Source organism: Lactuca saligna, chromosome 3 (assembly GCF_052625555.1).
Source record: "Lactuca saligna cultivar CGN05327 chromosome 3, ASM5262555v1, whole genome shotgun sequence".
NCBI lineage: Eukaryota > Viridiplantae > Streptophyta > Magnoliopsida > Asterales > Asteraceae > Lactuca > Lactuca saligna.
In genome coordinates, this window is record NC_136419.1 from 190,741,186 (window position 1) to 190,761,945 (window position 20,760).

The 20,760-nt window shown below is 39.9% G+C and overlaps 1 protein-coding gene across 1 annotated transcript; it reads right to left on the reverse strand.

The window, feature by feature from the left end:
* Positions 1 to 18,563: 18,563 nt before the first annotated feature.
* LOC145037663 (1-aminocyclopropane-1-carboxylate oxidase homolog 1-like) lies at positions 18,564 to 19,893 on the reverse strand. Its single transcript, XM_078986360.1, has 2 exons — positions 19,010 to 19,893; positions 18,564 to 18,935 (listed from the first exon to the last, which is right to left on the reverse strand). The coding sequence occupies exons 1-2, from the start codon at positions 19,832 to 19,834 to the stop codon at positions 18,681 to 18,683; spliced, it is 1,080 nt and encodes a 359-aa protein (XP_078842486.1). The 5' UTR covers positions 19,835 to 19,893; the 3' UTR covers positions 18,564 to 18,680.
* Between the last annotated feature and the right edge of the window lie 867 nt (positions 19,894 to 20,760).

Here is a 20,760-nt window from a genome sequence, read left to right on the forward strand (position 1 = left end):
ATGAGAATGATTAGAAATGTGTTCAATTTGTCTATTTCACAAAAGTAAGAACCATAGGTAAACATTGTGTGCATGCTAGGAGCATGGGACAAGTGTTGGAATTCAAGTAAGAAGTTGATTACCCGAAACAACAAATAATGAGTAATCGATATGGTGATAAATAAAACGTGTTTTGTTTATACTCAAAGGGTTGAGGCCATATGGGATTAGTATTATTCTTATGTTTCGCCTTGCATGTTTTGACTTCCGGAATAATTGAGTTTATTAAGAATAATCGAATTATTCAAACGGGCCACAGTCGTTCATATGTTGGAAGTAGATATGAATGAAGACTGTCATGAATTGGTGTGTGGATTGTCTAGAAAAGTATTAGACATAAGCAAATGTTTGCTGCAATGTTCATGAGTGCTTATGAATATGATTTGAGCATTGGATTAAACCCACGCTCACTTGGATCACTATCTTGAGTGATTAGTGAGACGATAACATCTTATATTCTTGAAACCGAGATGTATGAGTTGTATCTTGCGAATCGGTTGCACATTGATAATATGTAGACGCACTAGTAACTTTGTGTTATAAAACATATTGTTGTGTGTGATTCGGTGAGTGAGTGCAAGCAAGCATTGTATCAAAGTTTATCCGTTCCTTTTATTCAAAGAATAAAAGCGATATCTTTGGGCCCCTCGATGGTTTAGTGATGACATACGTAAATGCTCGGCCGGGCTAGGGCTAATTTGATTTGTTCAATTAGTCTGTCGTCATAAATCGGAAATCGAGATATAGTACAAAGAGAATGATTTGAAATCATATCTCATACGATATCTAGAATGAAGGAATATATGATCCCTTATCTAAGGATACGCGTATCTGATATGATCAGAGTTGACAGCGGCTTTGTAAAGCTACGATTGCAGATCAGGATCTGAAGTCATACGCAGAATAGTTGTTAGACTTATCCAAGTGGGAGACTGTTGGATTAGTGTCTAAGTCCATAACTATTTTGGTATGTATTTGACCCGATGGTGCATGGTCCTTTTGGGTTGCCTTCACCAAAGCAACTTGATTGGAGAAATGAATAAAGAGAGAGAGGATAATATGATTTATTAATATGTTATAAGAATAATATATTAAAGGAGAAATCATATTTGTTTAATTAATATTGGTCAATAATTAATTAAGAATTAGTTTTGTGATCAAATGTAATTAATTAAACTAGAGGGGCTGATTTGCAATTATGTGATAGTTACAAAATAAGGTAAGGATTATCTTATTTATATGGTGGACAAATTTAAGGATGGAAAGCCTTAGAATTCGAGTATGATAAGGATTCAAGGATTATCTTATTGGTTGCTTAATGGATAATCAACTAGATAAGGATAATGACTGAAACCCTATCTCTACACCTATATAAACACCCGTAGGGTCATGAATTCGTGTATCCCTTCCCAAGAGGTCCTAGATACGAATTCTAACCTCTCACCTCTCTCTTTATACCTTCTCCATTTGCTTATGGTGTTTGTAAGCCATTAGAGGAGTGAAACTTGTGACTCTAAGCATTCCAAAGTCAATCCAAGGTGGAGTTGTGATTGTTATTGCTATATAACAATCAAGGTATGTTCCTGAACCTAATTATATGTTAATGTCGAGTTCCATATGTTAGAATTAGGGTGTATAGTCTTGGATTCAAAGCATGTACAATAGAGAAACCTAGATCCAAGCATTAGGGTTTGTATGAGCACATAGGATGTCTTATGACCAAAACCCATCACAAGATTCATCGGGCCGTTCAGGGTTGTAGCCCGGGTGGGCAAGGTGGCGTATAGGCTGGATCTGCCAGCCGAGCTCAGTCAGATCCACAGCACTTTCCATGTTTCGCAGCTGCGGAAGTGCCTAGTGGATGATTCAGCGGTAGTACCGTTGGAGGATATTCAGGTTGATGACAGCTTGAATTACATTGAGCGCCCAGTCGCAATACTCGACAGGAAGTCGAAGGCTTTGAGGAACAAGAGGGTAGAACTAGTGAAGGTGAAATGGCAGCACCGCAAGGGTTCGGAATGGACTTGGGAGCCGATGGACGAGATGATGGAGCATTACCCCGAGCTGTTTCAGGATCGAGCAGCAGACTTCGAGGATGAAGTCTAAAATAAGTGGGGGAGATTTGTAGCACCTGGTTTCCGGTATGTGAATTTTATTTGAGTATTTCCCTATTTTAGCCTTGGACTCGGCGAGTCATAGGTCCGACTCGCCAAGTAGGGACGAGACTCAGGACACGTTTAAGTTGGCGACTCGGCGAGTCCATATCCCGGACTCGGCGAGTCACCGCTGCTGGATGAAACCCTAAATTTCAAGGGTTTGCAACCTATTTAAACCCTCATTCCGCCCCAAGCTCGTCCCCATTCACCCCCAGAACTCCCAGCATCATTTATACCCTTATTTCCTTGAGAGATTGAAGTGCTTTGGTGTGTTCTTGAAGATTTTGAGGAGAAAGAAGAGTAGATTAAGAAGAGGAGAAGGAGGCCAGGCATCTTTGTGTTATCTCAACGTTTTCCTTGAGGTATAGCTCGTTTCCCCTCTGTTTTCAAGCTTGTAATCTCTTTTAGCTTCATAGGAGTCCTTCTTGGGCTCTTCCCCAAGCTTGTTTGTGCTTTGTGGGTTGTAATAAGTTGTTATCCTTTAGATCTAGGCATGATTTAGTCCCTGGAGCTTGGATCTAATGCCTTTAGGGGGTCATATTGCATGAAAGCCCTAGATCTACCTCTTTTGGTGCACTTTGAGCCTTAAAATCCATATTGCTGAATATCTACATGTAAAGTTGGAAACTTTACGTGTGATTTGTGTCCTAGAAGCCCAGATCTGTGAATGGCATGGACTGGAATCGAGCAAATCGGTGTATTTGATGGATGTATGGCTGCGACTCGGCGAGTCGTATATGTGACTCGACGAGTCTGGTCGCGAGTCACTGAATTGGTCCCTTTATGATGTGTCGAGTTGAGCCGTGAGTCACAGGGGGTGACTCGGTGAGTTGGAAGCTGAACTTACCCATGATAGGACTCGGCGAGTCAATGCCCTGACTCGGCGAGTCCAAGGCAATCTTCATAGATCAAGAACAGACTCGGCGAGTTGTTCATACAACTCGGCGAGTAGGATGAAGAGGTTGAACGTCAGTTTAGAAGTTGAACTCGTCGAGTCATAGCCTAACTCGACGAGTAGGAACAGGGACTCAGGACAATCGTCTGATAGGGACTTGACGAGTTGGAGAGCCAACTCGGCGAGTCGGGTCAACTGAAAGTTGACTCTGACTTTGACTTAGAGCTAGACCAGGGGTAAAATGGTCATTTTACCCAAGGGATAGTTAGCAGTGCTTGATTGAGTATGTTGTGGGAATTGCAGCCGGAGGATTTCCGGAGCAGCAGCAGTCAGTTAGTTCCCGATCAGTTCAGGAGTTACTTTGAGGTGAGTTACCTTCCAGTAGTGGTGGGTCTAAGGCCACAACGCCGGCCCACCAGTAGGAGACGTATGATAGATGATTGTCTTTGTGATATCATCTAGGTTTGCTATTACCTGATATGTTATATGCTATCATGATACGTTATATGCGATAGTAGTAGAGTTCGGTTGTTAGGACCGCAGGGTAGTCAGACACCCCAGAAACGTCTGACAGTATGTGATGATATGTTTGTATGTTGGCCTGTTATGTTATGCGATAGAGGTAGCGGGAGGGGACCAGTCCCTGAGGATCGGTTGTTAGGACCGATGGGTAGTCAGCACCCCAGAATGGCTTGACATGGGTAGTCAGCACCGCAGAATGGCTTGACACGGGTAGGACGGCACCCCAGAATGGTCGTATGGGTAGGTCGGCACCCCAGAATGGTCGTACCGGGTAGTCAGGCACCCCAGAATAGCCTGGCAGTACGCATGTTATGTGGTTGTATGGTATGTGGTACGTTGGGGGAACTCACTAAGCTTTGTGCTTACGTTTACAGTTTTGTTTTCAGGTACCTATTCACCGAAGGGGAAGGAGCCGGCGCGGTAGCGGCACATCATGCACACAGACTGGTTTCCGCATTTACGAGATTCACTGGGATTGTACTCTGATATTTTGATGGGATGTATGGTTTGACTTTTTAAAACATGGTTTACGATGTGTTATGGTGTGATCAAACAATGTTTTTTATTTATTAATGTTTTCTAAAGTAATATTTTAAAACGAAATTTTCGGGCGTGAAAATTGGGTTTGGAAAGTTGGCTTAGCAGGTCTGTACACTGGGCGTACGAGGAGGTACGCACGGCATACCAGCCATCAGCCAGTACGCTCAGCGTACCTGGTCAGTTTGGGCTTCGAGCATTTGGGCCTCGGTGTGGGCTGTGCTTTGGACTTAGAGCCTTTTGGGACGTAGGGGCCATTAGAAGTCAGTGTTAATTGGGCCAAGTATGGGTGTAGGCCTAGTGTAAGGCCCAATAAAGAGATTTGGGCCCAATGTAGAAAATTGGACCATTAGTGGACTCTTAGTGGCCCATTGGGGGACTTAGAAGGAATTAAGGGTTTGGGCCATGTTTGTGACCCACACCATAGTAGGGGTAAAATGGTCATTTTACCCATAGAGGAATCCATATTATGATTTAGTATTTTATTTCCCATGATAGTTGGGAAGCAGCCGGAGCAGCAATCAGGGATTTCTCATTCAGGAGTTCAGCAGTCAGCATCACGAGGTGAGTTTTCCTTCCAGTAGGAACGGGTCTAAGGCCACAATGCCGAGCCGTTTAGTTAGCAGTAGTTTCCGGACCTTGGTTCGATGTAGTAGTTAGTAATGTTTGATGTCTCCATGACTCAGACAGGATTATGTGTTATGTGTTTTGGACTATGGTCCGATTCAGTATGCAGCTTATGTGATCATGCTTGATATTTTTTTATGCTATGGTATGTTATGCTCAGTTAGTTTCCGGACTTCGGTTCGATGCATGGGACAAGGTCCCAGTCAGTTCCAGATTTCGATCCGATGCAGTTAGTTCTGGACTTTGGTCCAATGCAGGGGACAAGGTCCTAGTCAGTTCCGGACTTCGGTCCGATGTAGTTTTCGGACTTCGGTCCCATGCAGAGGGCAAGGCCCTGGTTAGTTCCGGACTTCGGTTCGATGTAGTTTCTGAACTTCGTTTCGATGCAGTGGCCCAACATGTTTTTATATGTTATTGTATGGTATGTGGTAGTTTGGGGGAGATCACTAAGCTTCGTGCTTATAGTTTCCGTTTTGGTTTCAGGTACTTCCGCAAATAAAGGGAAAAGCTCGGGATGATGGCATCGCACACACCACAGCTTCAGTTTGTCTTGGGAGTTGATTTAGTTTTTCATAGTTATATTTTGATTCAGTCTTGATACAGTTTTCTTGTGATACATGTTATGGTTTTGATATATTGACGCATGGGTTTTATTTTATGGTATTGAATGATGATTTTAGTAATGATTAAACAAAAAAAATTTGTGTCAAATTTTGGGATGTTTCAAGTTGGTATCAGAGCCTTGGTTTGAGGGATTCGGATATACTTTTGAGTGTGTCTGAACTCAAACTAAGGAAACGGTAAAGATTTTCAAAAGAAAAATGTTTTCGAAAAGGATTTTTGAAAAAGAACTTAGAAAGAAGAAGAGTTTTTATAAAGAGAAAAGGGTGTGGTGCATGCGATCAACCGATCTCAAGTAAGTACTCCCAAATTACCATACAAGTTTATATTATGATTATCTATTTCAGTTTCAGTAGAACAGCATGCTATAATAGGACTAAGGATCTAGGAGGATGCCTTATGTGCCTGCTATATGTGTTTCAGCTTTATGAGAATTGCATGCTAGTTTTGAGTATACAGCAGAATGATAACCTATTTAGGTTATGCCTGATAGTATGAGCTTAGCATTGTATGCTAGTACAGTTTCTCGTTAAGAGGATATAATTGCTTGAGTAGTCTCCTATGGCTGAATGTTGCTTGCTTTGTGCTTTGTGGGACTGTTAGTGATGGGAATTAGCCATTAGGTGAATACGTCATGTCACATGTGAACAGGGTTGAATAATCTTAGAGTGCTAGATTTGGCCCTATTGCGCAGCTCTTGTTTGAATCTAATCGTTGTAAGGACGAGTCTTTTACTTGAAGGATTCTCTGAGCCTTGCTACATGTGAGGGTATTGAGGTGATGGATAATTGGCATTACAAGGAGGTCTTCAACAGTTGAGGACTGGATCGGGTAGAGTCAGAGATTTCCTTATGGCAAGCCTAGGATGGGAGTAGCAGAGATTATTAGTAGTAGTAGTGACTTGGTGGAGTCAAGGCAATACTTGAGGAAAGTACATATATATGTGGAAGGTAGTATGGGCCCGTACTACTGAAAGCAGAGGATCCGTACTCGAATCAAGGAAAGCTGAGATGAGACCAGAAAATAGTAGTGATTCCTCGAGATATATATCAGTGTTCCTGACGTTTATTATGTTGTGTTTTCAGAATGGTGGTATTACGCCCTAGACCAACAGTCGACAATTCAGGTGCCGGAGGGGGGATCAGGATTAGGCCCGGAGGCCGGGTAGTTGGTGTTGGGTTTTGAGCAATCTAACACTTCCTAAGTGTGCATGCAAACCTAATAAACCTTGGATCTATGTTTGTCTAAATACATGCAAAATAATAATTTTTCCAAGGTTCATAACCTATCTAACATGGCATGGGGTACTTTTAAACATAAAAGAATTAGATGAGATTACATACCTTTTGATGATGAGTTTGATTCCTAAGGAGTTTGAGGGCCAAGCACCAATAGTGTGAATGCCTCAAATGGAATCACAAATCACCACAAACTCTTGGAAAACTTTGAGAGAGTGTATACACACTTATAAAATTAGCCACACACAAACACACATGAGCTGGCTAGCCATTTCATGCAACATAAGCATGCTTATATAGTGTGCATGGTTAGGGTGAAACCCTAATAACCCATGTCTTTTCCTTTCCAAGGATCCATGGGTTAAAAGCTCCATGGATCATCCATGGACTTCCATATTAGCTTAGCCCATTAACAAATGAGTATTAGCCCACACTATATAAAATATAATAGCCCACAATTTAATTAGTCTTCCTTTTAATCTCTAAATTAATTCATAATAAATTTAAGATTAACACTAATTAAATAACTTCATATTAATATATTATAACTTACAATATATTAATAGACATATTGTAACAGCCCAGAATTTCAGGTATTACTTTAAACTATTTTGGGAATATTTAGGGGGGGACTCGGCGAGTTGATGCCTGACTCGCCGAGTAGGACCACGGTCTTGGTCACAGATTCGCGACTGGACTCGACGAGTCCATTAGGGACTCGGCGAGTCGACGCTGTTCAGCTGAAACCCTAGCCGTTTTGATTCTGGAGCGTATATAATGTCTTTAGGGCCCTCATGTCTCGTCTTTTGGCCGATTGAAGATAAGCTAAAAGTCTGTGGACATCTGGAGCAAGGGTGAAGGCTAGTGGAAGCTTGAAGAGGTTGTTAGGCAAGAAGAGGCAAGGCTGTGGTCAAAGGAGGATCAAGGGGATTGAGCTCTGAAGGTTAGGGACACAGGGAAACGTTTTCCAGGTAATCCTCGGATCATTTATGTAGTTTTGGTGTTGTACACGAATCTAGGGTTTAGGTAACCCATTTAATGATTAGTTAGGTTATAGTGTTGTTACAAGTGTTTAAATCCCAGTAATAGTATGTGTAAAGGTCCAGGAAGTCCCATATTTATATATTACGGAACCATGCGAATTACAGGAGGCAGTTGATTGACTGCATGGCGTGGACTCGCCGAGTCCAATGATCAGACTCGGCGAGTAGCTTGAAGATCCGCTTGGACTCGCCGAGTTGTTCGTCAGACTCGGCGAGTAGCCTGAAGATTTACTAGGACTCGCCGAGTTGTTCTTCAGACTCGGCGAGTAGCTTGAAGACTTACTGGGACTCGTCGAGTCGTTCTTTAGACTCGGTGAGTGGAGTCGGGGTGGCCCCGCGATTCTTTCACAAGGACCTCGTCGAGTCAAGGGGGGTACTCGACGGGTAGAAAAGGGAATAACAGAGATGTTGGGGAGGACGCTTAGACTCGCCGAGTCGCCTTTGCACTCGACGAGTCCGGTCGAGTTGACCGTTGACCTATATGTAATTTCGTAGGGTCAGTGTCTTGTTTGATAAGATCATTAATAAAGGTATGTGGTATTATAGGGAGTCTGCAGATTAACGGATCGAGTGCGAGTAGCTCCAAGGGGTTATAGTTTGCAAACTGCGAGGTGAGTCTTCTCACTATACTTCACCCGGAAGGGTTTGATTGTGTGACCGGAAGGTCGTATGTGATATATGTGATTTATGCTATAACTGAAAAGGTAGATGCTATACTTGTTATGTATGTTTATACGGGCCGGAAGGCGATATGTTATGTGGTAGAAGGAACAGGTATGATGTATGATATATGTGCTATATGTGTCATGTTATATGTGTTATGTTTTGTAAATGTTATGGGCCGGAAGGCAATATACTATGGGCCGGAAGGCAATATAATACGGGCCGGAAGGCGATATGTTATGGGCCGGAAGGCGATTATGTTACGGGCTGGAAGGCAATGTTATGTGGACCGAGAGGTCCGGGCCTGGAAAGGCGTATGTGTAAGTCGTATACTGGGGAACTCACTAAGCATTTATGCTTACTAGTTGTGTTTATGTGTTTCAGGTACTAGTGATGACCGTGGGAAGGCGCCGGCGTGACACGTACACACTGCCATTGTTGGAGATCTTGGGGATTCGTTATTTGTATTTTTGAAATGAACTTGGAATAAATACTTTTGTCGAATAATGCTGTGCTATTTTAAATGAAAATTTTATTTGAAAATTTGAGCTGTTACACATATGTGTATAACTCTCATAAAATTATCCATAAATAGTTCGGATGAAATGCAACCCAAATGGACCATGCCGGGTCGGGTCAAGTATATACCAAATAAGTTATGGACTTAGACACCTTATCCAATAGTTGGATGAGCAGACTAGGGAGTTTCTCTCTTCAGAGATTACTCGCACCGTACTTGAGCAGACTCCTGTGATCTTCGGTTCGATCAAGGAGGGTATCTTAGAGTTGATGGACGAGAGGTTGAGCACTTTCCGTGCTGAGGTGGCGGCCATGATGGGGTTGAGCACGCTTACTTTTAGGGAATTCCGGGCATGGGGAGCTCCGGATTATCATGGGGCGCGGGACCCCATAGCGAGTGCTATATGGTTGGCGGATGTGGCCAACGCTTTCCGCACGAGCAGATGTCTCGAGGGGGACAAGGTCCGATTGGCATCCTGTCTTCTGAAGGACAGGGCACGGGATTGGTAGGAGGAGGTTGGACATACCATTGGAGATGACGCAGCTTTGGATGCTATGACCTGGGCTGATTTTACTACAAGGTTCATAGCTGAGTTCGCACCGGTTATTAAGGTGCAGCAGTTAGCCAGAGAGTTTCAGGATCTTAACCTGACTACAGAGACAGTGGCCGAGATTACCGCCAAGTACAAGGAGAGGGCTCTTCTTGTTCTCAATACGCGGCTGATGAGGAAATGAAGAAGGCTTGTTATCATGAGATGATGTGGAGTGATATCCACCAATTTGTGAGCCGGTCCAGCTGTAAAACGCTGGATGGCATGTATGCTAGGGCGCGCGCGCGCGAGAGAGAGAGAGAGAGAGAGAGAGAGAGAGAGAGAGAGATAGAGATAGAGAGAGAGAGAGAGAGAGAGATTGACCTTGAGATGGAGAGAAAAAGGAAGCCGGAGGCAGCTTCAGGTCCAGGGATTTCAGGAAAAAAGCCCAAGGTTTCAGATCACAGATCCAGGAGTCAGCAGAGCCACGATCGGTGTGGCAAGTGTGGGAGATTGCACGACGGGGTGTGCAAGGCAGGGAGTTCCAGTTGCTACAAGTGCGGTCGGACTGGGCATATGAGCAGAGATTGTACAGCCACTACTACCATCATTGCAGCAACAAATCTGATTTTCTTCCAGTGCAATCAGAGGGGACATAAAAAGTCCCAGTGTCCGAGTTTAGCCACTGCAGGAAAGGTGTCAGCACCTGCTCCTTCTACTTTGAGGATTACAGACGGTCGTCAGGGCCGGGGTGACGACAAGGTTTTTCACTCATCCCAGTGATCTTGAATTCCATGTTGTGACTTGTTTTTATTATCAAGTTTTTAAGCATTTTCTTGGCCTGTTAAGTGTGAGAAAATGGTCTGTGAAACTGAAATTTAAAAAATATATATATAAAGAAAATGGTGTGTGTGTGTGTAAGTGTGTGAGTGTAACTTTTTTTTATTTACCTTAACCCAGTCAATGGAGCAAAAATCGCGTGCATTTTGGTTAGATTTTAGAAAATCAATTAATGGTCCAATAGTAAGAATCAATGTAGTTGATACATCTGAATAGACAAATGTATGAGCAAATAAACTAACAAGTGAGTGAGATCCAAGAGGGGTATATTAGTAAATTCAATGGTCATATATACCCATATTTAGTGACAAAATACCATGTGTTGGATGAAAACTAGAATGAAACCCACGACATCCAGTGAAACCCCCTCCAATATCAGTGATGTTTCTTGAGTCATCATGAATGAATGACTGTTTGACCAAAAGGCATCCCTTGTATCCAACGTTGACTTTATATTAAATGAAAAATTTTCTTGGAAATTTGGGTTGTTACATTGGTGACGACAACGATGATGATTTGGACGCTGAGTCCATAGTCATCAACCCACCATACCCAATGAGGGTGTCGGCTCACCGAATGGGCCCTAGTGGCCCTACACCTCCCTGGGGTATCGACATTTGGAGGTGGAGCAGACAGTAGGGACAGCGACCCCCGTTTGGCATGGCACGAGAGTTCTATGACTTGAGGGATGGAGGACCTGCTGACCGAGCACTTCCAGTCATGGTGACTGTGACCAAGACCCAACCGTTGTTACCGGTACGTTCCTACTTAACAACTCGTACGCATGCATCTTATTTGATAGCGTAGAGAGCAAAGTTTTACGAGTAATAAGTTTAAACATTTACTAAAACAACAACCCCAAAATCTTAATGAATCCTTCACGGTGGAAATGGCTAATGGGAAGACTGAATCAACTTAGGATATCTATGTAGGGTGTACAATAACTCTAAATAATCACACCTTCCAAATAAACTTGATGCATGTAAATATTAGGAGTTTTGATGTGATTATCGGCATGGACTGGTTAAGCACCCATCATGCTGATACTATGTGTCACGAGAAGGCTGTTAGGTTTCATCTCCCAAATCACGAAACGCTAATAATATATGGAGATAAACCCGATGTAAATCTTCATCTTATCTCGTGCATCAAGGCACATAAGTGCTTGCACAAGAAGAACTATGCGTTTCTCGCTCACGTTGTATAAAAGACCGAAGAGGAAGCAAGCATTCAAAACATCCCAGTGGCATGTGACTTCCTGGATGTGTTTCCAGAAGAACTCTCGAGAATACCCCCAGAATGACAAATCGAATTCCGAATCGACCTAGTGCCTAGAGCCACTCTGATCGCCAAATCACCCTATAGGTTGGCTCTTGCTAAAATGCAGGAATTGTCAATCCAACTAAGTGAACTCTTAAATAAAGTATTCATAAGACAAAGCTTCTCTCCATGGGAAGCTCCGGTTCTTTTCATAAAAAAGAAAGACGGATCCTTCAGGATGTGCATTGACTATAGGGAACTGAATAAGCTCACCATCAAAAACCGGTATCCACTTCCTCGAATCGATGATCTATCTGATCAGCTTCATGGGGCTAGTTACTTTTCAAAGATAGATCTGAGATCCGGTTATCATCAACTCAAAGCCCGAGATGAGGACATTCCCAAGACTGCCTTCCAAACTCGTTATGGTTATTACGAATTCGTCGTGATGCCCTTTGGTCTAACAAATGTCCCCGCTGCATTTATGGACCTCATGGATCGAGTTTGTCGCCCATTCCTTGACAAATTTGTGATCGTTTTCATCGATGATATTCTTGTATACTCTCGAAGCAAGGAAGAACATAGTCAACGTCTCCGACAGATCTTAGAGACCCTTCAAGCTGAAAAGTTGTATGCGAAACTCTCACAGTATGAGTTTTGGATCTACAGTGTAAATTTCTTGGGAGACGTAGTCAGTCAGGAAGGAATCCATGTAGATCCGTCCAAAGTCAAGGCCATTAAAGGTTGGGCAATTCCGACAACACCAACAACGATTCACCAATTCTTGGGTCTAGCAGGCTACTACCGAAGATTCATTCAGAACTTTTATAAGATAGCCAAACCCCTCACCACATTGAAGCAAAAAGTCGTACCTTTCAATTGATGGAGAAGCAAGAGATCGCCTTCCAAACCTTAAAGAAAGCCCTATGTAGTGCTCCAGTGCTATCCTTACCGGAGGGAACCGAAGACTTCATTGTTTACTGTGATGCTTCGAATCAGGGTTTAGGTTATGTCCTTATGCAACGCAGGAAGGTAATTTCTTGTGCATCCAAACAAATAAAAAACATGAAGTAAATTATACCACGCATGATCTCGAAATGGGGGCGGTGGTCTTCGCCTTAAAAATTTGGAGGCACTAGCTATAAGGTACCAAGTGCACCATCTTTACAAACCACAAGATCCTCCAGCACATTCTAAATCAAAAGGAACTAAACATGAGGCAACAAAGATGGGTTGAACTATTAAATGATTATGAGTGTGAGATTAAATACCATCCAAGCAAGGCTAACATGGTAGCCGATGCACTGAGCCGAAAAGAGTATTCAAGTTGTCGTGTGAAGACCCTATCAATCACCATCCAATCTCATCTAGCCTCACTAATCAAGGAAGCCCAATTATACGCATTAAATCTGGAGAATCTCACTAGTGAATCACTACGTGGAATGGAGAACGAGCTTGAAGTTAAGGATGACGGAACTCACTACTTCATGAGTAGAATCTGGCTTCCCAAATTAGGGGATTTAGGGAGGTAATCATGCATGAAGCCTACAAGACGCGATATTCTATTCATCCGGGGTCAGATAAGATGCATTTAGATATCAAGCAACAATATTGGTGGCCTAATATGAAGGCAGAGATAGCCACTTTTGTGGGTAAGTGCATTACTTGCGCCAAAGTGAAAGTGGAATACCAAAAGCCCTCGGGACTACTGCAACAACTAGTGATAGCCGAGTGGAAATGGGAGAGGATTACCATGGACTTTTTGATAAAATTATCCAAGACAACTGGAGGGTTGGATGCAATATAGGTAATTGTAGATAGACTAACGAAATCCACTCATATCCTGCCAATAAAAGAATCCTACAAGATGGAAAGGCCGACCCGAATTTACATCAAGGAGGTTGTGAGACTCCATGGAGTGCTAGTATCTATTAGCTCGGATCGAGATAGTAGATTTACTTCAAGATTCTGGCAATGTCTTTAGAAGGCAATGGAACACAGCTAGATATGATCACCGCATACCACCCACAGACGGATGGTCAGAGTGAGCGTACCATCCAGACACTCGAGGATATGCTTCGAGCTTCCGTGATTGACTTCAGCAAGTAATGGGAGACCCGAAATTATCTATGAAACGACTGAAAAGATAGTCCAAATCAAAGCTCGACTTCAAGCATTGCGAGACCAACAGAAGAGCTACGCTGACAAGCGGAGAAAGCCACTAGAATTTCAAGTCGAGGATCACGTGCTATTAAAGGTCTCTCCATGGAAGAGAATGATTCGCTTTGGGAAACGAGGAAAACTGAACCTGCGATACATTGGACCGTTCAAGATCCTTGCCCGAATTGGTCCAGTGGCTTACAGGCTGCAACTACCAGTCGAGCTCAGCAACGTACACCCAGTGTTCCACGTCTTGAATCTGAAGAAGTGTCTCAGATGAAACCCTTATCATCCTTTTGGAAGAGATTGAGATAAACGAGAATCTCCTGTTCCTCGAAGAACCAATCGAGATTTTGGATAGGGAAATGAAGCGTACAAAGCAAAGTCGCATCCCGATTGTGAAGGTTCGTTGGAACGCTAAACGTGGATCGAAATTTACATGGGAACGAGAAGATCAAACGAAGCAAAAGTACCCTCACTTATTACTTCCTTCACCAACCCAACTTTCAAAAGAATTTCGGGAAGAAATTCCCTCTAATGGGGGGATGATGTCATAACTAGCATTTTAGCTAGGAAATTCTATTCCTGTGTAACCATTCAACCATTGTAAAACATACACTCTAAGTAAATATTACTCAGTGCTCATTTAAATCTACCTCTTATGTTCAACAAAGAGTCTGAAAACCCTAAGAACCCTGATTTAAGTCTAGTATAGTCTAGGATTTTCTGGTTGGACCAAATGGACCAATAAGTGTCCAAGTAGACCAATGTGGGCCTAGAAACCCTATTTTGGCTCTAAATGGTCCAACATTCATAAAATTTAACCTTTTAGGCCATATGGGCCTAAAATGGACTAGTTTACCTCTCTTGAGCCTTGTTGGGTTGTAAATGATTTAAATCACCCTAATGGACTTTCATTAGGCCAAGAACCACCCTAAAGACCCAATGGGCTGGAAATTTTCTCTATGAACTTCATAATTTCGAACCAAAGAAAGAATTAAGCCAAAATAATTCATCCTCCTTCCTCCTAGCCCAAATATAGGCCCATGTATAAAAAAAAGAAAATAAGAGGATTAACTAGCATTAGACACATCATTATTGTATAATGGACTTCCATGCAATTTATTCACTAAATAACCCATACATCTCATGAATCCAAGTATCCATCACATCCTCACCTTTCACTCCCCTCTCTTTTTCTACTCTTGGCCGAGAGCTAAACACACACACACACACTTCCAAACACTCTCTCAAACACTCAAGAACACCCTCCTTCCTTCCGTCCAAATTTTTGAGATTCCAAGTGTTTCAAGAAGATCTTCACCAAAGATCATCAATCCTAGGTAAGTAATCACACATCCAAGCTAAGAAACTTCATTATTGTGCTATATCACCCCGTCTAAACATCTTTTTGTGATCATACTCTTAGAACCCCCCCCCCCCCCCAAGTTCAAGATCTACTTAAGGAAAGATTGCACGGGCCGAAACCTCCATCTTTTCTTCACCAAACTAAGAACAAACAAGAAATGTGAGTTCATACCCCCTTGTTTTTGGTTTTCATATGATTTTTGGGGGAGAATGCAAGTAAAATATGTAGATCTATGTGTTATATGCTTGGCTTGTGTGATTTCTTAGTTTATTTTGTATAATGTGCTAGATCTTAAAAATCTCGATATTTTAAGTAACATTGAGCAAAGATCCATGACCTAAGACACTTTATATATCATATTATCAAGTCAAAAGTGATTATATGTTTAAGATATAAAAGTTTACAACAAAAACCTTGTTAAGGATCAAAAATTGTCAAGAAAACAAAAGATAAGGGCAAAAAGTGACATTTATGTTTTTATAGGGACCAAACAGGTCCTACTTGTATAAAAATGGATTTTTATGATAAAGATACTTTCAAAAGGGTTAAAAATGTAAATTTGAGCTTAATGGACCAAACATTTGGGCTTCACGGTTTTGGGCCCAAATTTGCAAAAAAAATGAAGTTTTGGGATTAAAAATGTTATTTGGCCAAGGTTTGAGTCATAAATGTAAATAAACCAAATTTAGGGATGAAAATAACATTTATTTCTAAATTGGACCAAAAATATAACTTTTATCGAAATTGGGCCGAAGGTGACAATTTTTACAAACAAGAGGCTGAAGATGTAATTTTCTGCAAAACTGGGCCATAAATGTCAAAATATAATTTTTTGGATCAAATCCGTGAATTTCTAAACATTTGGGATGAAATTACAAGTTTGCATAAATTATGGACTATAGTATTATTTTTACTAAACTTTGGGCATTAATTGAAAATTTAAGGATTTTGGCCGAAAACATCGTATTTACAAAAAGAGGACTTTTATCATCAATTTGGTAAATCTCGAGCTAAAACAAACAACAAAACAATAAAGAATGGATGAAATACGTCGATAACTATTTTGTTGAGCCTGATATTCACATTACATGACCAATGGGCCTTAAGGGCCCATCTAAGTGTATATTGAGCCCAATAATTTCCTTGACATGTTTATTGGGCCTTCCGACCCATTTACATGTTAATTTGGGCCTAAGTTATGGCTCACATGTTGTTGGGCCTTTGTGGTCCATTAACATGCATATAGGGTCCAAATTACCCTCTTACATGCTATTAGGTCTTTGTGATCCATTTACATGCTAATCGGGCTTAGACTAAAATTCACATACTTAGTAGATCGTAATTATACCGTTACATAGTTCATGAATTTTGTATACTTATATACACACCTTTGGAATGGAAAATCTACAACCTACATGTAAAACATTAAACATGGGGGAAAACATAACGAACAGGAAAGGTTGAGAATCTAGTGAGACGTATCGGTTTCACACCTTTGAATGTACAATCGTAGCATGTAGTTATAACTAGAGTTTATTGGAGGTAAAGCGAGAGTTTGTGTATAGATATATACGGGGTGACCCTCCACGCCTTAGCTGTTCGCAACAGCTAGACTAGGCCAGTCTAGGGCAACAAAACCCTGAGCCAATACTGGCATTTGGAAAATGCCAAGACAGGCGACCTAGTCATTATTATGCATGATCATTATCTGAAGAACAGATCCACATAAGGTATCTCTGTGGAACGATGCACGTTCTGCAAAATTAAAATTTTATAATTTTTTTTGTATTTTTCCCCAGCTATGTCATTTTCTCAAAGAGTTTTTTATCCTTAGAGCTAAATGACTTCCACAGAGACCGTCTCTGTGGAAGTCGTGGTCATTTTTCGAAAACATCTAATTCTTAGTTATATTTTTTTCGAACAACCCCTCCTTTTTGGTCATTTCATAAATTTCTCTTTCTAAAATTGATAGACTTTATTGCATACCATTATGTTTTTTTGCTTCAAAAAAGCGCGTATACATGGTTCTAGATGAAAGCTTTAGTATTCATCCTTCTCTCATTAAAAACAAAGATTGCATTTTTTCTTTGATAAGTTAATTTTGAATATTGGTTTGGTAGAATGTATTGTGTATGGTATAAAGGTAGAAGCATTATTTGTCTTTTGTACGGGGTATATAATACCTATGGATCGACCTTGGTTATATTTCAATATAGCCTTTAAAAAAACATCTTACTTGGCAGTTTTTAGGCAAAGCTTTAAAAAAATTATTATCCATGGTCAGCAAAGGAAGATGTAAGTTTGAATCATAGCTTCTTTAATACAAAATGTCAAACTTGTTATTACAAAATTACTTTGCCTATTTTTGCTGCTTACATTGTCTACATGAAACCAAATAATCAGTTGTTAGAATTGTAGGCAGCTAAAACTTACAGATAAATTAAAAACAAATAGATACAAAAAGTATTTCCTTCAACAATTATAAACATTTATATCCTAATCAATCACCAAGATTGCAAAATCATTAAATAGCCACCCTAACTCATCTCAAAATCTAAAAGAAGTCAATAACACTGAAATTTAGAATCATGTCCATATGAAAAATTACACAAAACATTTTTAACTTTAAATCTTGCCCTAATCGATAATAATATAGCAATGCATGCCCTAACTGATTATAAAAAGATCAATAAGTAGAAAATGTAAAATTTTTAATGAAAAAATTGCCTCAGACCATTACCTTAATAGATTACTGAAATCACGAGTACAAATAAAAAAAAAGATTTAACAAGAAGAAGTGGTGGCGAAGAAGACATTACAAAGAAGGTAAACACTTGTAGAGAAGATATAATGACTAAAAATGGTGTATCGTTATCGAAACTTGATACACATGATAAAGATTCAAGATTTTGAATCATATATTTGGATTATTTGGAGGCAGCTTTGAATCATATATTTGGATTATTTGGAGGCAATAGATTATTTAGAAGAAGGAGTGATATTGAAAATTGTACATATATATTTTCCTCAGAGTAGTCATGCGGTTTTAAAATTTAAGTATAACATAATTAAAAGCTAGTTGCATGATTTGTATATGTTACATCATTATATCCTACCTAATAAATGAATGTTTGTTGCTACATGTCATCACCTAATATTATTTTTTTTTATTTTTTTCAATTTCATTTAAATCTATTTTGAAAATTCTGGGTTTCAATTAATATATTAAATTCAATTTAAATTTAAATCAATTTTCTTCATTGAAAAAACTTAATTTTCGATCAATCATTTTTGAATTTACAATAATTTAAAATTGATTTATTCACCGCTGATATTGATATTTTTTCAAATTCAATTTTGCAAATTATTAAATATGTAATGTTTATCAAAATATATTAATTTATTTTAAAAAATCTCATATATTATACGAGTCTCGCTGCTTTTTATATAAAAAATGATTGTGTATTTGTATAAAAACGAGTATTGCATCAATAAAAAAATGCAAAAGTTTGTTGCATTAATCGTATTTAAAATGTATTACACCAAAAAAAAAATGTTATCTCTCATGGTTTGTCCGAACATGATATAACATCCAATTATTTCATATCTTTATTTATATATAATGGATTTTAAATATGTGTATATAAATATGCCATTCAATTTAGAGCTTCAAATGATGCAAACGAGTAGCCCCTGCAGCAAGGCCCTTAGAGACAGTATATCGACTGTAGTCATAGACGGTGGTTTCCCTGTATCTCGCCGGATTCTCATCGGAAAGCAGCTCTTTAATGGGTCCATACACCTTCTCCGACGGCGTCAAATGGGTGCCAAAGAAACACGCCACCGAAACTCTCGGCCCTTTCTCATTTGCCAACACTCTGTGATCAACACTCGTCAATTTGTCATTCGACATCATCTGAAAAACCCTAATACAATCAGACTCCAATTTTGAATTCTCATAGTTAGAATCATATATCGAATGGTATATACCTGTAATAGATCTCCGGTGTTGATCACAAGCGCACCAGGTGTCGGAGGAACATCAATCCATTGATTTTGATGGCGGATTTGGAGACCTCCGATCTGATCTTGTAAAAGCACAGCTAGGAATCCGTCGTCTGTATGATTGCTTGTGCCCATGGTTAACTCTGGTTGTGGACAAGCAGGGTAATAATGGCCGGAGAATAAAAGCCCCTTGCCACAATCGAGATCTCCAAGGTGATTCACGTTCAACCCCAACGCCTCTGAGAATAATTGGAAAAGTACGCCTCCTAATTTCATCACATGATTTGAGTATTCTATTTGAATGTCTCTGCAAACTTCCGGTAATTCCTCAGGCGGCGGAGGTGACGGAGCCATAAATGAAAAGAAGGTGTCTCTCCAGTTCAAGGCGGGGGAACTATACAGATCGTAATTGCTGTTATACACCAATGTACTCGAAAGATCCCTGGTGTAAAACCCTTTCTTCACCTCATCGTCTTGTTCGTGAAATCTACGAACTCCTTGAACCACTTCCTCCATAACACTCAGAGGAATCCCATGATTCACCACCTGAAAAATACCTAGGTTCGCCGAGGCTTCACGAATCATCTCCACCATCGATGCTCTATGGGTCGATTGAAGGTCTATGACCGGAATCTCGACAGCAGCGGTGGATGTTTTCGGGGTGGTGTCCCGGGGATGGAAGAAGATTGGAGGGATTTTCCTGATTCCGGCATCGACGAGTCCTTTGACGCCGGTTTTTGTTTGGTCGAAAACTTTGAGCTCCGATTGTCGATCGTAGCCTGAGACGACTGAAGCAATGGTGGCAGCCATTTTTGTGAAGATGATCGTGTATATATGCGAAGGTATTCTCTAGAAATGTGAGGGAGGGTGCTTGCAATTTGGAAAACCCGCCAAAGGTATTTATACCCTTATATCATATCAACTTGATTTTCTTTAGATTTATTTTGTGTTCTTTTAATTAATATTCAACACATTATCTAATTTATTTTATGCATTTAATAAAAGCTTTTCTACGGATACTCATTTTCTTTGTCTTTTTTCTAAATCAACTTAGATTTACGAGTAGACATTTACAAGTAGATATGAGTTCATATTTGAGAAAAATTTATTCACAATGTTATTTTTTATTTATTACACAAACTTATTTAATGTTGATGTCAATTAATAATAATATAAACAGTTAACAAAATTAGATTTTTATTGAATAATTCATTGATGAAAAATATTGGGATGTGAAATAAACCCTATCAAATAAAATATGCAGTCAAAGGAAGATAGATAGTCCTCCGCCACCACCCCTCCATTATGTGTCTAACTGCAATCAATGTTCAAATATTCAAAACTATGACTTGATCTTATAAATTTATTGATTTTCTAATATATATATATATATATATATATATATATATATATATATATATATATATATATATATATATATATATATATATATATATATATATATATATATATACTAATAGTATACCCGTGTAATACAGCGGTGCCACATAGATTCTTCGGCGGATAGTTTTCATGCGTCGATTAGTTTCTTTTAACACTGCAAAGTTCATTTCGGCCTTTTGCCAGATTGTTTTGTGTATTGGGTTGGTGTGTAGCCACTAAATACGTTGTGTGATGAATATTTTCTAAATGCATATTGAAGATTTTTTTTCTAATAATATTTTTTGATGATTAGGTTTTCTTTAGAAAAACTGATGCAGGTTAAAAAGAAATGC